Raw genomic sequence first — 16,985 nt, 5'->3', positions numbered from 1 at the left:
CCGGGGTCGGACCCAGAGGGTAGTAATTGATGGAAGTCACTCATCGTGGTGTCCTGTGACCAGTGGGGTCCCCCAGGGCTCTGTCCTTGGACCCATACTGTTCAACATCTTCATTAATGATGTGGACACTGGAGTCAGAAGCGGACTGGCCAAGTTCGCCGATGACACCAAACTTTGGGGCAAAGCATCCACACCAGAAGACAGGCGGATGATCCAGGCTGACCTGGACAGGCTCAGCAAGTGGGCGGATGAGAATCTGATGGTGTTCAACGCCGATAAATGCAAGGTTCTCCACCTTGGGAAGAAAAACCCGCAGCATCCTTATAGGCTCGGCAGTGCTATGTTGGTTAGCACTATGGAAGAAAGAGACTTGGGGGTCATCATTGACCACAAGATGAACATGAGCCTGCAATGCGATGCTGTGGCTAGTAAAGCGACCAAAATGCTGGCTTGCATCCATAGATGCTTCTCAAGCAAATCCCGGGACGTCATTCTCCCCCTGTACTCGGCCTTAGTGAGGCCGCAGCTGGAGTACTGCGTCCAGTTTTGGGCTCCACAATTCAAAAAGGATGTGGAGAAGCTTGAGAGAGTCCAGAGAAGAGCCACGCGCATGATCAGAGGTCAGGGAAGCAGACCCTACGATGACAGGCTGAGAGCCCTGGGGCTCTTTAGCCTGGAAAAGCGCAGGCTCAGGGGTGATCTGATGGCCACCTACAAGTTTATCAGGGGTGACCACCAGTATCTAGGGGAACGTTTGTTCACCAGAGCGCCCCAAGGGATGACAAGGACGAATGGTCACAAACTGCTACAAGATCGTTTCAGGCTGGACATAAGGAAGAATTTCTTTACTGTCCGAGCCCCCAAGGTCTGGAACAGCCTGCCACCGGAGGTTGTTCAAGCGCCTTCATTGAACACCTTCAAGATGAAACTGGATGCTTATCTTGCTGGGATCCTATGACCCCAGCTGACATCCTGCCCTTTGGGCGGGGGGCTGGACTCGATGATCTTCCGAGGTCCCTTCCAGCCCTAATGTCTATGAAATCTATGAAATCTATGAAATGAAAGCTAAAGCAGCCTAGATGGACATTTCTATTTTAAGAAACAAAAACTGCTTACCTTTAGATTTCCAATAGCATCCATATATAGTACTTGGTAACCATAAGCATTCCCCTAGCAGCGTATATTTTATTGACCTGCTTTTGTTCCAACTCATTAAATACTGATTTGCTGTGGAAAATGAACTGATTGTATTGTGGAAAGGAACCAGATTGGCTGAAACCAAATTGACTAGTTGCTTTCAGGACTCCTTGGGCAGTGGTATAACTAGGAGGGGGAATAGAAACAACACCCCCAGGCACCACCTGGGGGAGGGATGAAAAAAAAACAGTTGCTGCCGACAGCCATGTCTTCAAAATGGTAAATACAGTGGCAACCAAAAGTTATCACTTCTCGTTTGCCCCAGACACCTGGGTACATCCTACACTGCTGTCCTTGGGCCATATCCTTCTTGGCTTAAAGAATCTGCACCTGGGAGGTCAATGATTCTTTTAACACAATGGGTGCATCTACATGAGATGCTAACAGCGCAGTAGCCTAATAATACTATACAGTAGTGTGTCACAGCATAAACAGTACTAATACGCTACTGCTCAGTATTATTAGGTTACTGCACAGTAGCGTCACTTAAAAGGCGTTCACCAGCACTACTGCACAGTAACTCCAGTTGCTATTGTGGAATCAGAAAAAATATATGCCTTAAACTTTGATTATTTTAGTTATAAGATGACATAACCGCTTTGTGTAGAATTGCTGGCTCTGTACAGTAGAACAGATAAGGGCAAGTGTTTGTTCTTTGTAACTCTTCTGCAAATGCTTCACTCACCACGGCCTTGAAGGTAGAAAAAAAAAGTATGTACAAAGTAGATTTCCAAGTGCAAGAAGGAGGTTTGTGAACTAACCCCACCTCCCCCATAATTCCCATCCTGATAACAGCAAAGAAATAATGAAGTAATATTATAGCCGCTTTTCATGCTAATTTCACTATATGATCACGTGAGTTGTAAGCAACTGTTAAAAAGTATATAAGCCTCCTGATTTTGCTCTTGGGGGGGGACCCCTTCCAAGTGCTTGGGAAATCCATGTCACTTTGGAACTCCCCCTACAGCTGTAGTTTCTTTTGAATAAAAGCTTCTGCTGACCTGACCCAAAAGTACTCTGTGTGTGTTTCCACGACACTATGCATTTATTTAGTACTTGATTGTACAAGTACTAAATTAAATGCATAGTGACTACTGCACATTAATGTGTAGACATGCCTAGTGATTCTCACCCATGGTGCTGGAGCACACTGGATACTGTAAGATCCTTTTAAGAATGCAATAGGGTTCCACCAAATATTAGTACTGTTAGGTGAGCAAACAACTACATGTGATTCACAAGATAGACCCAGAGACTTAAAAAAGCAATCTATAGTATCAAAAACATTTTGATTTTGTTATAGGCTTTCTGAGCTCTTTGCAACAGAAACATTGTTCTATCATTTTTCTATAGTCAAGAAACAAGTGAAAGCTAAGAGCTGGCTAAGTGCTAAGATGGGTGCCTTGAGTCTAAAAAAATTGAGAACCACTGCTCTAACATAAGACAAAAGAACTTGACCCTAAATAGTGAAAAGAGAAATAGTTTTACTTCAGACAACTGTGAGTGTTTATGACTATTCTATGAAATACAAGATGAAAGCTGATTAACTAACATAGCTGATACACATTTAGGCCATTGACAGAGTATTTGAAGCATTCCAAGTTCCACTTGAAATTCCACATATTTCTCAAAGTGTGGAGCCTAAAACTGGACACATTACTTCAGTGCTAAATAGAGCAAAAGAATCACTTCCCTCCAAGAGACACTAGAGTTAATATGATCCAGTATGCTATGAGAACATAATTTTGTTTCTTGCAGCAAGAGCATGATATTAGCTCATATTCAATTTAAGGTCCACTGTAACTCCCAGATCCTTCTCTGCAAGTATTGCAGCCTAGCCAATCATTCCCCAATCTATATTTGTATGTGCAGTTTTTCCGTTCCAAGTGTAAGACTTTGTACTCATCCTTGTTGAATTTCATCTCGTTGATTGCAGACCATTTCTTTAGTCTATCCAGGTCATTCTGGATCTTAGAGTCATCTTATGAGTCTCATAATAAAATAGTGAGTTAATAACTCTGTACTTATTTATGTATATTTTTTTCTACATGGTCACAACTGAAATTAGATATAACATATAGAAACTGTTCAAGGACTGCCACTTAGCATTTTTCTTTTTGAGAGATTCAAATGCTTTGTCTTGCCAAATCTCTACATCTATTTTATATTATTTTACCAACAATGCCATTCTAATCAACCTAATAAATTATTCAGGGATTATAAATTGTCACCTTATGATCCCCAATGGGAACAGGCATAGAGCTGGTAAAATGACTGTAAAACTGTCATCCTATTGTTTTATTAATTTATTTGGGGGAGGGGGGGTTGGATGAACCTTTTTTATCTAAATGGTGAATTTTGACAAAACCAGGTATAGTCAAGATTTCAAAGCATGCTTACAGGTCTATCAGTCTAGTCACTGACTATCCTTGATTGAACTCAAGGTGCACATTTTGTCTAAATACTCAACTAAATATATGCATAAAATGACAGTATCTTAAATGTTGACTGTATTTTTAAAAACCTTTGGCATGAAAAGTATCCCAAGAAGTGAATATGGATACATCATTCTTTTGAGTTATTAGAGGTAATCTCCCAAGCAGCAGAAGTGCAAAAGCTTCCATGATCATAAATAATGCTTTCATGGAGCACATCCCATGTGAAAGCATATGTTAGTTGTGGAGGAATCTTTCACTTCCTAATTCCCATCTCTGTATAAGAACATCTCTTGTACAGATGATGCTCTGTATACAAAGTCACCTGAAGGAGAAAAACAGACTAATAAGAATCAGGCACTGTAAAACAGAAGGGAACAAGTATATGTGTAACAGTAGTTTTGATAGACTGGGTTATGAGAGGGCAGTTATGGTAGCCATGTTTTTTACTGAATGCTAATATAAGAGTGTTTTCTCACATGGCCTTGTGATAGGAGCACAGCTTTAGAGAGACAAATCTGGAATAGAAGCAGCTGTTTGGTTTCTAACCTGCAAACATCTGATTTGTAATTGTTTGTACTCCATTTTTGGAATGAGCGTATACTGTGCTTGCTATAACCTTTCCTAAAAGAGTAATAAGCCAGAATGCAAGCCAGAAAGGAATACATTGGTGATCAAAAGTTATGGGCTATGGTAAAAATAGATTAAGTAATATAAGCAAAGAAGTATGAACATATGTATAGTATGGGTAAAAGCTGATGTTAATGTATTACTTAAATCAAGCTTGTGAAACTGTCTATTTGGATAGAACTGACCTTTTGATTTTATGAAGTCAAATACTTGAAAATTTACTATGTAAAGAGTATAATGGAGAAAATCCGAATATACATTTACTTGTCACACACAACTATATCACAGAGAACACATTCAGTAGAAATCTTTTGGCAGTGTGAGAGCTGCTGTCTGCAGTAAAACATGACTAGCAAAGGGCACTGTCTCTATAGTAACATTGTCATCTATCAATTGTAAACTTGTAGTTTCTGAAATCTGAGCTATACAAGAAGGATGGTGTCATCAGTGGCTTTCATTCTCTCAGGGTTGCCTGTGTCCTCTTCAAAGCACTCCACAGTCAGTAACAACACTGCCTCCAGCTTCCCCTGGAGTTTAGAAGCCCTGAAGAAACTTAAGACATGGTTTGAGTGCTGCTCATCTCAAAAGCTTTCTATTCTTTTCCATGGAGTTTAAGTTCTAGTACATCCTCACAGCAGACAGCAAAATAAGGTGGGAGAAAGGAGGGAGATATAGCAAGGGAGTGAGAGCTATAAGACTCATCTCCCAATTTTAATTTGCTGTTGTCACAATAATAAAAAATTCTGCTTGTTGAGATTTGTAAAGTTTTTCCCATTACGTTTGTCTCCCTGTCTTTGGCAGCATGATGGGTATGACAGCTAAAATAAAATTTGAGCTCTGCATGTCTTTGCAAGAGAGAAATGCAGTCTGCAGCACTAATCTCTGAAGTAATTTCTAGTTTGATGATCCAGAAGCAAACTGGCCTGTATGGCTCTATATCATTAGAAACTACTGCCAAATACTTGCCTTCTCTGGAAGGTTCAGGCTTTTAACTCTAGGATTCCTTCCAGCTGGAGGCTGAGCAATGATGATAAAGCAAAGTTTACAATCAGCTAAGCTACATGTAAAGTAATCTTTTATGCAGGGAAATAAGGGTTCTTGTCTGAAACACCATCACTTCTTGAGATTTTCTTTGTATTTCTATCATTATCCATACATTTTCTCTGTACCAGAAAAACTGGGGATTCAGACATGAAATCTCTCTCTCATTTACTATGTTATTGTCATTCAGGAGAAAAAGTGATGTACTTTATCACATTTCACGGAAACACACATTGATACTTTTTACTACCAGCATGTAACTGGGTGCCAGAGGACAATACATTACAATATTTTCACCCAGGTTCTTAAATTTTCCTTCTTGTTCTCTGTTAGTTCTCAGTCTTCATCTGTCCTACAACAATGCTGGATTGCTCCTGAAGAGTCTCACAACACAGAGAGAGTTCTGCCAATACATACTGCAGGCACAATGATGCAGCACAACTCAATTTCCTTCTCTCCCAAGGATAGAAATTCTTCTTTAGAAAAAAAACAACCCCCACCAGGCATGCCCAGAAGGCATATAGTGGCCACTAATTAATGTCAATGTTCCCTTTTAGCTTGATATGTGATGCTAGGCATCAAGCTCGGCCTCTCTTGAGTGCAGTAAAATGAAGCACAGCATTTTAGTTCTGCTGTGCTATAAAATATTTGCAGTCAATAGCATTTAGACAGGTTGTATTCCACATTCCCACTAACCTTCACCACAACAGTTAACATATTAGCCCCTCACCTCTGTGGAACAGGCTATACATGTAATTCAAGCTGGCTAGATTTACACTTAGGTGAAACCTATGTGAAAAAAAATTCTAATGTATTAGGCATTAGGATAGAAACTACATCATGACTTGTGACTTTATTTTTGTGAGAGGTAAGCAACTTCTTGAATACTTTTCTTGGCTTTTCATACGTGATTGTTTGTGGTGCTGTTAGATTAATTAATATACATAAAGAATTGTGAAGGTGATATATATTAGAAGCATTATTGTATTACCAAGAAGGGCTGGCATTGATTCAGAAGCCCTGGTTTTATCTGGACATATTTGTGTAGGAGAGTATGCTAACTTTACTGCTTTCACAGTATATGCTGCCTGACTGTGTTTAACAGTCTCAAATTCATAGCAACTCACAGGAAGAACTGTTAAAGCTAATGCAATAGGTGATCTAAGGAAAGAAAGGATGGCATTTTTTTAGATTAATAATTAATTTGAAATGTAGTTTTTTCTCCTTCAGTAGAACTCTCCGGAGCAGAATCTGGTGCTGGAATTTTTCCAGAAAGCTCCACAAGAAGCTTATTTCTCCCTGGCACCAGCTAGTAGACAGGTGCATTGCTCATCATTAGTGCACTACAAAAATCAAAACAATCCCCACAAAGTCAAAAATGCATATAAGAGATGCTTGGTTAGCAGTCCAAACTTAGTTTTTTGTCAAAAGAGTATTTTACAGAATCTAATAGGAACGTTTGTTCATAGATTTTCTTTGCAGGAATGTTCTTTATGGTTCATTTTAAAGTGCAATTGAAAATGTTTGCCCTTTAAACACTTCCAGGTAGTAGTGGAAATTCTAATACAATACTGCTATATTAGTCTATGAGAACTAGGTAGTAAAAGTTAGGTTTCTCCATAGCTAATATATGCTCTCTCACAGAATGACTTATTCTAGATTAAAGCAATTACCAAAAAAATAAAAGTTTCCCTGTGGAAGCACAGGGCACCTATACATGGGTGCAGAGGCTGCGCCAGTGCACTGGAATTCCCGCATGTGAAAACAGGCTCGATTAATGCTCTCAGCTCCCATGGATATAACTGTTCATTCACTTTTCTCAAAGATGCATATCAACTAAATGTGATACGTTTGGGGCAAATCCTGTCTTCAGCTGCACTTCTGTAACCCCTTGAATTTAATCATTAACCAACAGTACAATCATTCTTGATTTCTAGTTCAATCACAATCCTAATGCATATAGAAGGCAGGGTAGGTATGTACCTTCATAAACTAGCAAAATAAAGAGATACAGAGAGAGAGCACAAGCTTTAGTGAACCAAAATTCACTTCATAAGATGCTATGAAAGGACAGCAGACAGCAGAATATAAAATGGAGTGAGTGATCAGCAGGGATCTAGGTTTTCCATTCGCCAAAGAAAAATTCCTGAATGTTCTTATTTTAAGGAGAAAAACTTGGATTTTCTCCTTTAAAGGAGAAAAAACGTGGGAAACGGTGGGTTTCCCCCTGCAGGCTGGCAGAATTCCAGTCTGTAAGGGGCAGGGGGGAGTGGGAGAAGGGCAATCAGGCAGGGGGCACCATGTGCATGTATGCACATACACATGCCCATAGGAGCCTGGCAGCCTGGAGAGCACCTCCCTGCAGGTACGCCTGGTGGGGGTAGGAGGGGGGTTGAGGCCCCCATAGTGAGGGAGAGATGGAGTTGGGCAGGGCTGGGGTTGGGGCTGTGCTGGGGCTACTGCCCAGCCTGGGCAATGTGTGGGGCTTGGGGCCCAGGGCTGGAATGTGCAGCTGCAGGGCCCGGGTGGGGAGTGGGACAGAGCTGCGGGCAGCTTATCTGGAGGGTGGGGAGGCTGGCTCTCTGCCACTGCGCACACTCCTGGGGGGTGAATGGGGGGCAGATGCCCCCAGATTTGTGCATGGGTTGGGGGCAGGGACAGGCTGCCCGCTGCCAGCTCAGGCTCCCCACCCTCCTGTCTCCTGCCCCCCGCCCCCTTCCAGGGCCTCCGTGGCCCAGTGGGCGAAAGCTGGTAGAGCAGGGTGGGGAAGCTTGGTACAGCCATTGCTGGGCTCTGCTCCAGCTGTGCCACCCATGGGGGAGGGGGACCAGGCTCCACGCTCCATTCTGCTGCAGCGGCCACAACCTCCCACAGGCGGCAGCCCGGGCTCGGGTGCTGCTGCGGGGGTGAGGGGCCTGCGGACCTGGGTCCCTGGCCCCATAGCCCTGGCAGCTGGAGGCCCCCTCTGATAGGGCTGGGGGGTGGGAGGCTGTGGCTGGGGAGTGAGGGGGCCTAGCAGGGCCAGGGGGCTGTGGGTGGAGAGAGAGGGGTACCACAGGGGTGGCAGTGGGGGTGGACAGCTGCAACTGGACCTGCATCCTGGTGTCTTGGAAACACACGCAGCATACTTTTGGGTCAGGTCAGCAGAAGCTTTTATTCAAAAGAAACTACAGCTGTAGGGGGGATTCCAAAGTGACATGGATTTCCCAAGCACTTGGAAGGGGTCCCCCCCCAAGAGCAAAATCAGGAGGCTTATATACTTTTTAACAGTTGCTTACAACTCACGTGATCATATAGTGAAATTAGCATGAAAAGCGGCTATAATATTATTTCATTTCTTTGCTGTAATCAGGATGGGAACTAATGGGGGAGGTGAGGTTAGTTCACAAACCTCCTTCTTGCACCTGGAAATCAGATTTGTATATATTTTTTTGCTATCTTCAAGGCCGTGGTGAGCGAAGCAGTTGCAGAGGAGTTACAAAGAACAAACACTTTCTCTTATCTGTTTTACTATACAGAGCCAGCAATTCTCCACAAAGCGGTTATGTCATCTTATAACTAAAATAATCAAAGTTTAAGGCATATATTTTTTCTGATTCCACAGTCCCCCCCTTTGAGACTATTTAGTCTCACTTTAGCCTTAAACTTCCATTCTCATGAGCCCCTCTGTTTCATCATGCAGCCTTTCATGTTTTCTTTCAATCTGCTCACACTTTTGTAACACCATTATTCTAGACTCTGCTGTGGGTTTTCTTGCCTTGCTAAAGCTTCTCCTGCTGGCTTTTACACAGCAGAGGATCAGTTGCACTAAGACATAAAACATTATCAGAACTATCAAGACAAACAATATTCCATACAGGATTTTCTTGCCAAGGGCCCTGAAATCTGGGAGCCAGGAGGTTAGCCAAGACCACATTTCTTCTAGACCCCAGTCAGTATTTTCTGAGGCCACTTGATGTAAGACCCTTAACTGATTTCGGATTTTGTGAATGTCAGTTTCGATTCGCATGTCCTGATTGACATAGACACAACAGGTGGAGTTTACTAAGGCACATACTCCTCCCTGGGATACCAATAGGTAATCTAGGGCTATGCGGTGTTGTATAGTTACTTGTGAGATCTGGGAGATCTCTTCTTGCAGAGCCTGAATTGTATCCGCAGTGGCATTTCCCATAGCTTCCATTGTGGCTGAAATGTTAATTATGGCTAGTTCCAATTCTCTTACTCCAAGCCACAGTATGAAGGTTCTCACAAATTGATGGAACCCTGTGTTTCTGGTAGCTAAGGGGTTAACCGCCCTTTTCATGTGATGGTTGAAATTTTTTACTTGTTCCAGATATATTGCACTATGCATTTCGAAAGCAGGGATAACACGTCCAAGAGTGCATGCCCCCACCCAATTCCAGGGCAAGATTTTATGAGCCCTGTTTCCGCAGAGCCAGTAAAGGCCTGGGGCAGAAAGGGTACTCAAATCTCGACAGGTGTTGTGCCATATCCGGCACTTTCGATTGATATGCATCGTATAGGACGGACCACGTTTAGCTGCTATCCTGCTGGACCGAGATATATTACAAGAAGTAAAATTAGAGTCAATGTAAAATGCCGATCTGTTTGCAATGAGAGCAACATGAGGTTCTTTAGAAAAGTTGTAGACCATGAATCCTGTACAATTGAGAGAGGGTACGTTACCCAACAGGATTCCACTGGTGCTACTAGGGCTATAATCTAGAGTAGTTAGGCAATGAGGGTAGTGTCCTACAGGTGTGGCTTTATTATAAGCTCCAGTGTTGTTGGATCTGTAACAGAAAGGCGCCCCTACCCTTGGGGAGATTATCCAGTTAGCAGGGGCGGCCCTCCATTCTTTAGGAGCGGACCGATGGGCAGCTAACGAGTAGTGTCTAACGAAGCCGCCATTTATTGTTCCCCATTGCTGGAGGGATATTGGTACTCTGATCATTGGGATTCCTTGGTGTAGGTGCGCTGGGCTGTGAGAGCATATCCAGCAGTCACTTTTATTTCCAGCTTGAGCCACCGTACGGGAGATCTGCAAATACAAATTTTTTTCCCACCCCCCTTGGGTGATACTGAGATACCCAAGTGTAATATATAAGGATATCAGTGCCATTTTTAGATACAGGAGGGACAAAGAATCTTAACAACAAACATAACCAGCACCAGTAAGAAAAAGAACACTACCAGCCAAACCCAGGATGGCAGCCAAAGTCTTTCTTCGTCCTCTGGGCTCAAGTTACCTAAAGGACTGATAATGTCGGCTCTTGGTCTTGATCGAGGTGGTGATCTTCCGAATGGGAGCACTCACTTTCTTCGAGGCCGAAGATGATATCTTCGTTCTTCAACTGATGAATCTGGCTGGGCTGAGGTGTTGGGTTCAGGGAAGAGGTTACTAGCACTTGCACCGTGATGCTCCTCACTTGCCTGAGTGAGGTCCTGAGGGTCTTTGTCCTTGGCCTCAGGGAAAGATCTCAACCTTGGTTGGAATACAGCTGCTTCGGGGTCCAATGGAGGTGATACCTTCTTGCAGTGCGAGGCGTGAGTCCACGTTTGGTGACCTTGGCAACGAACAGCAGAATTAGTGGTCAGAAGTACCTGGAAAGGTTCTTTCCATCTGGGTTGAAGTGCGTTTTTCCGTTGATAGACCTTTACGTAGATCCAATCCCCTGGTTCGAGGTTGTGACAGGGAACATCCGGTGGTTGAGGTAAGGCTTCTTGGACCTGTGAATGAACAGACCTGGCATACTTCATTAATGCCTTGCAATAATTTAGTACAGTTTCATCAGTTAATTGTAGGTCTGTTTGGTGTGGGGCAACAGGTGGTGTAGCTGGCATCCTCATGGGTCGTGCCATGAGTATTTCATAAGGGGTTAGGCCATGTTTTCTGTTAACAGTGTTTCTAATGTGCATAAGAGCAATGGGCAGCGCATCAGGCCATTTGAGGCCTGTTTCAGCACAAATCTTCGAAATGCGCGTTTTTAAATCAGAGTTTTTACGTTCTACAGCACCACTTGATTGTGGATGATAACTACAGTGTAGTTGTTGCTGTATGTTGAGTGCTTGGCAGATGTTTTTTACTATCTGTCCTGTGAAATGGGTGCCGCAGTCACTATCTATTGTGAGGGGCAATCCAAATCTAGGGATGAATTCTTTGAGCAATTTCTTTGTTACAGTGATGGAATCAGCATGTACACATGGGTAGGCTTCCACCCATCCAGAGAACACATCAATAATAACACGAATGTACTCATAAGAACAGCACTTAGGTAGCTGCACAAAATCAATTTGCAGATTTACAAACGGTCCCCATGGAGGGGGATGGGTTGCGGGTGTCGTTTTTACCCGTTGCCCAATGTTGTGAGCTAAGCAGATGGGACAGGAGCTACAGTACTGTTGTGCCATGGAAGGAAAATTTGGGGCAAACCAATTTCTTTGTACTGTAGCAATCATCCCCCCTTTGCTCGTATGGGCCACAGAGTGGGTTAAACGAGCAAGATGTGGCAAAAGCTCTCTAGGCGCCACCAGGCGGCCGTCCAGGGAGCACCAGAGAGAGTCGGGGTGCAGTGAACATCCTGCACGCAACCAGTCATTTATTTCCTTTTTTGGGGCCTGATTTTGAAGAAGGGCCAGACTTGAAAGGCTAGCCAAAGGAGACTGGTCTGCTGAAAAACAAACAAAAACAGAGTTAGGAGCCTGTGGGCCAGAAAGGGCCACATTTCTGGCAGAACGGTCTGCCAGATCATTTCCTCATGCGACATCATCAAAGGGTTTCTCATGAGCTTTACATTTAACAATAGCAATAGCAAGAGGCAATTGAACAGCTTCTAAGAGCGCTTTTATATAACAATCATGACTGATTTGGGTCCCTGATGAAGTGAGGAACCCTCTTTGTTTCCAGATTTGTCCAAAATCATGAACAACACCAAAAGCATACTTAGAGTCAGTATAAATGGTTGTGGTTTGATTTTTTGCAAGAATGCAAGCACGTGTTAAAGCAATGAGTTCAGCAACTTGAGCAGAACGAGCTTGGGGTAAAGAATAGGCTTCCAAAACAGCATACTGAGTGCATACTGCATATCCCGCAACTAATTTGCCTGCATCATTTCTAAGACAGGAACCATCAACAAACAAAACAAGGTCAGAGTTCAGGATAGGAATGTCCTTGAGGTCAGTTCGAGGGGTTAACAATTGAGTTGTGATAGACAGGCAATCATGAGGCTCACCATCAGAGGCAATAGGCAGAAGTGACGCAGGATTCAGAATTGAACAGCGATTTAAGGTTACATTTGCAGCTGACAGTAGAAGTTTCTTATATTTAGTAAGATGGGAATTGGAAATGTGCTGAGTTTTGCCCTTGAGGAGAAGGGCCATCACAGCATGTGGAACTGCAATGGTTAAAGAGTGTCCCAAAACTAGAGAATCTGCCTTTTCAACCAACAAGGCAGCAGCTGCAACTGAACGGAGGCAAGGAGGAAGTCCCGCAGCTACGGGATCAAGGGCAGAGCTGTAATATGCAATTGGGCGATGCTTTTCACCATGCAGCTGAGTGAGTACTCCTAAAGCGATTCCTTCCCGTTCATGACAAAACAAGGTAAAGGGTTTCTTATAATTAGGAAGTCCAAGAGCGGGAGCAAGAGTGAGGGCTTGCTTAAGGGCCACAAATGCTTGTTCGGCTTCAGGTGTCCAAGGGAGGGGTTCCGGGGTGGTATCATGAGTGAATGCTTGCAAGGGTTTTGCAAAAGCAGCATAACCCAGGATCCACTGTCTACAATAACCTGTTGCACCTAAGAATCCCCTCATCTGTTTTCTAGTCATAGGTTTGGGAATGTTGAGGATAGCTTCAACTCTACTAGGGGAAAGGTGTCATTCTCCTGCTGAGATATCATGCCCTAAATAATGTACCTTAGACTTGCAGAGCTGCAATTTAGATTTTGAGGCCTTGTGGCCTTTCTGAGCTAAAGCTGTGAGGAGTGTCAAAGTATCTTGCTTACAGGCCTCCAAAGTGGGTGAGGCTAACAATAGATCATCAACATACTGAACAAGGGTGGACCCCCCTTTGAACATGATAGGATCCAAATCCTTTTTTAGGATCTGGGAAAACAGGGTTGGGGACTCTGTATATCCCTGAGGGAGTCTTGTCCAGGTATATTGAAATCCCTGATAAGTAAATGCAAACAGATACTGGCTATCCTTATGAACGGGGATACAGAAAAAAGCAGAACAAAGATCCACTACTGTGAAATATGTAGCATCTGAAGGGATACAGGAAAGAATAGTGGCAGGGTTAGGGACCACGGGGAAAGCGGGTAAAACAGCGGCATTTACAGCTCGAAGATCTTGCAGAAAGCGATACGTATCTTTACCAGGTTTTTTGACAGGTAGGATAGGTGTGTTGCAAGGGGAGCGTATCGGGACAATAATCCCTTGCTCAAGGAGTGAGGAAACGACAGGCTTGATCCCTTCCTCAGCTTCCTTTGAGATGGGGTACTGTGGGACACGAGGAAGTGGCTTGGCAGGGTTCAGGATGATACGCACTGGTTCAGCACTCAGCATGTGCCCCACTTCATTCGCATGGGTGGACCACAGCTGTGGAGGTACTCGTGCCAACAGTTCTTCTTGCAAGTAGGAAGTGTCAGGATCAGAGTACTCCAGGGTTAGCAAAGCCACAAGCTTGGTTTCCCTATGTTCCGGTACCTCAAGGTAAACACCATCTGGGCTACAGTAAATCACGCATCCCAGTTTACACAGCAAATCCTTACCAAGAAGGTTGACAGGTGCACAGGGGCTAAGAAGAAAGGCATGATTTTCAGACAAAGGGCCAATAGAGATGGAGACAGGTTCAGAGACGGGATGTGGGATAGGTTGTCTGCCTATACCGACAGCATTTACAGTTTCAGGAGAATAAGGTAGAAAAGGAAACTCAGCAGCCTTTAGTGTGGAGCGGGATGCTCCGGTGTCGACAAGACAGGAGACAGGTTTACCAGAAATAAGGCATTCAACAAATGGACCAGATTGGTCAGTAGCAAGCAAAGGAGCAATGATGTCATTGTCCCTCAGGCTGTCCTATTCAACACTGGGAAAATTGACAGGAAGTGGAGGTGGGGGCTGGGGCATTCTGATTTCCCATGTCCTTCTTGCTTGCAATAATGACATTGGTTCCCATAGCCTGGGTTTTGTGGGCTCAAGGATCTGTCTCTTCTCCTGAATCTACCCGGGCCTCCCCTTTCCCATCCTCGTCCCCTTCCTCTACCTGGACCCTGCAACTGAGAAATCTGTAAGGCCATTAACTTAAACTCGGCATTGTCTTTAGACCGTTCCAATTTGTTATGAAAATGGTTAGCTGCAGCAAGGACTTGGGTCGAATCTTTAGTTTCCCAGCCAATAATTACTGTTTGAATTTTCTCAGCAATTTTAGGGTTAAGTCCCTGGACGAATGCTGCCACTATTGCTTGTTTAGCATTTCCGACTGGGTTATTCATTCCTGAGTATTGTTCAAATGCCTGTTTGAGGCGTTCTAAATAGTCACTGGGGTGTTCATTTTTGTTTTGTTTACAGGTATTTATTTTGGTCCAGTCTGCCTTTTTTGGGCAAATTGTGAGAACTGCCTGAACCAAAGCATTTCTCTTGTCAATAAAGTCTTGGCCAATCCCTGGGTTTTGATCTGGCCAAGTACTGGCAGCATACAGATGTAGCATAGTTTCCTTGGGCAAAATCGATCGCATGAGCTGATTAATGTCAGCCCATGTTGGATTATAACAATTTATAACAGTCTGCAATTCTTCCTGAAATTTTTCTGGGTCTTCCCTGATTTTTGGGAATTTTTGAGTTAAATTGTAGAGATCACCTGGAGTCCAGGGTGCATGCACAGTTACTATATTTTGTCCATCGGTGCCAATGCCTGGCATTTGTCTTAGGGGGTAAACTTGTGCAGTTCGGGATCTCAGATTGATGGGAGATCTTTCCATGCCTATTCCCATTCTTCTAAATACACCTGTGGTGGGTTGTGACCTAGGAGTAAATTGCCACACTGGTGATGATTGAGTGGCAGATATGGTGGATGAGTCTGGACTATTAAGCTCCGTGGATGGATTTACTGAAGGAGCTTCAGCTAATGGGTTACTGGCCTGGGCTGCAGCCTGATGTTGAACTGGTTGTTGCTGATGTGGGAGTCCCAGGAGAGCAGGGTTCGAACAAAGGTCAAGGATATCCTCTGCTGGCTCCGGTGGTGGGGGCGCCCCGGGCAATGCTGGACACATCGGAGTGGTGGCCGGCGTGTAATTTGGGGGAGCAGCCAATTTCTCCCGAACAGCTTTTAACTGCTGTTTTAATTTTTCTTGAGAGTCTTTTAGGCTCCTAGTTTGAGATTCTGTCTGCCTTTTGGACATTTTATCATAGCAATAAAAGAACACGTCCCACTGGTTTTGTGGTGTTTTGGATCCACGGGACTCTAAAGCCCCTCTCAAGTGCACTATTTTATCCTGATCAAATGTTCCTTCCTGTGGAAAATGCTTCACAGGATCATCCCTAGTATACCAGTTCCACTTATCCAGGTACTTGCAAGTCTCGGGAGAATAGTGTGTGTACATAAAGTATGCTGGAGTCCCCTTAGGGGGGACAGGAACTTGTTTAGACTGACTTGTTCCCATTTTCAGTCACACAGGGAGACGTAGGAGAGGCTTATTTAGGATGTCCGGGTCGCTCAGTGCCTTGCCCCGCAGTTTTTCACTGCCCAGACAAAAGGCTTCTGACCTGACACTGGCTCATAAAATGGAAATGGGGAGGGAAACACAAGAGGGATCCTTTCACTCCTGCTCTCAGCAGAAGCTACTGGGACAAGGGGTTTGGAAAAGACAAAATCACTCAGACGCCCTGTCCACTGGGTCAGGTTCCAGTTGGGCCCCCTTGCTTTCAAAACTGCCCTGTCAGGCAGAATTGGGGCAGCTGAACCCAACCGTAGTCTCAGACCTGGTCAGTGGCTCATATTTCTAAATACACACACATACACATTTATTCAGTCAGCCAGACCTCCTCCCCCACACCGCCTTAGTTAATTAACTACAAGCCCTATGTGCTGTTGGATGAAGGTGCCTCAAACAGTTTCTCCCTAAATAAAACGTACGTTACCAGACACAAAATGGGATCCTTTACCAGACAGAAAATTTTAGCCAGCAGTAAGGTTCAGACTGACCTGTTTTAATAAGGTGCAGATCCAGTTACCACGGCCAAGTTGGGAGCCTACAGGCAGTCCTCCTCCGAAACCCCAATAGAGATTTTGAATTAGGTCTCTTACCTCTCAAGTTTGGCGCCTCGGGGTTCGGGGGGGGGGGCAGTCTGCGGTCCTCCTTCCTCAGCCTGTGTTCTGGATCTGAGTCACGGCACCAGGAATTGTCGTGGAAACACAAGCAGCATACTTTTGGGTCAGGTCAGCAGAAGCTTTTATTCAAAAGAAACTACAGCTGTAGGGGGGATTCCAAAGTGACATGGGTTTCCCAAGCACTTGGAAGGGGTCCCCCCCCTGCAAGAGCAAAATCAGGAGGCTTATATACTTTTTAACAGTTGCTTACAACTCATGTGTTCAAACAGTGAAATTAGCATGAAAAGCGGCTATAATATTATTTCATTATTTCTTTGCTGTAATCAGGATGGGAACTAATGGGGGAGGTGAGGTTA

General features: G+C 44.1%; 1 protein-coding gene across 1 annotated transcript; it reads right to left on the bottom strand.

Moving 5' to 3' along the window:
- Nucleotides 1-8,444: 8,444 nt before the first annotated feature.
- On the bottom strand, nucleotides 8,445-16,654 carry LOC132249601 (endogenous retroviral envelope protein HEMO-like). Its single transcript, XM_059725086.1, has 2 exons — nucleotides 16,606-16,654; nucleotides 8,445-11,036 (listed from the first exon to the last, which is right to left on the bottom strand). Exon 2 carries the CDS (start codon nucleotides 10,426-10,428, stop codon nucleotides 8,944-8,946), a length of 1,485 nt encoding a protein of 494 aa, XP_059581069.1. The 5' UTR covers nucleotides 10,429-11,036; nucleotides 16,606-16,654; the 3' UTR covers nucleotides 8,445-8,943.
- Nucleotides 16,655-16,985: the final 331 nt, after the last annotated feature.

This window comes from Alligator mississippiensis, chromosome 3 (genome assembly GCF_030867095.1).
Source record: "Alligator mississippiensis isolate rAllMis1 chromosome 3, rAllMis1, whole genome shotgun sequence".
NCBI classification, from domain to species: domain Eukaryota; kingdom Metazoa; phylum Chordata; order Crocodylia; family Alligatoridae; genus Alligator; species Alligator mississippiensis.
Note: the sequence above shows the minus strand (reverse complement) of the source record. Positions and strands in the feature narration are given on the sequence as shown.

What these genes read in the sequence shown, in the direction of transcription:
- LOC132249601 (XM_059725086.1), bottom strand. Translation starts at nt 10,428, where the DNA reads ATGGCACTGATATCCTTATATATTACACTTGGGTATCTCAGTATCACC.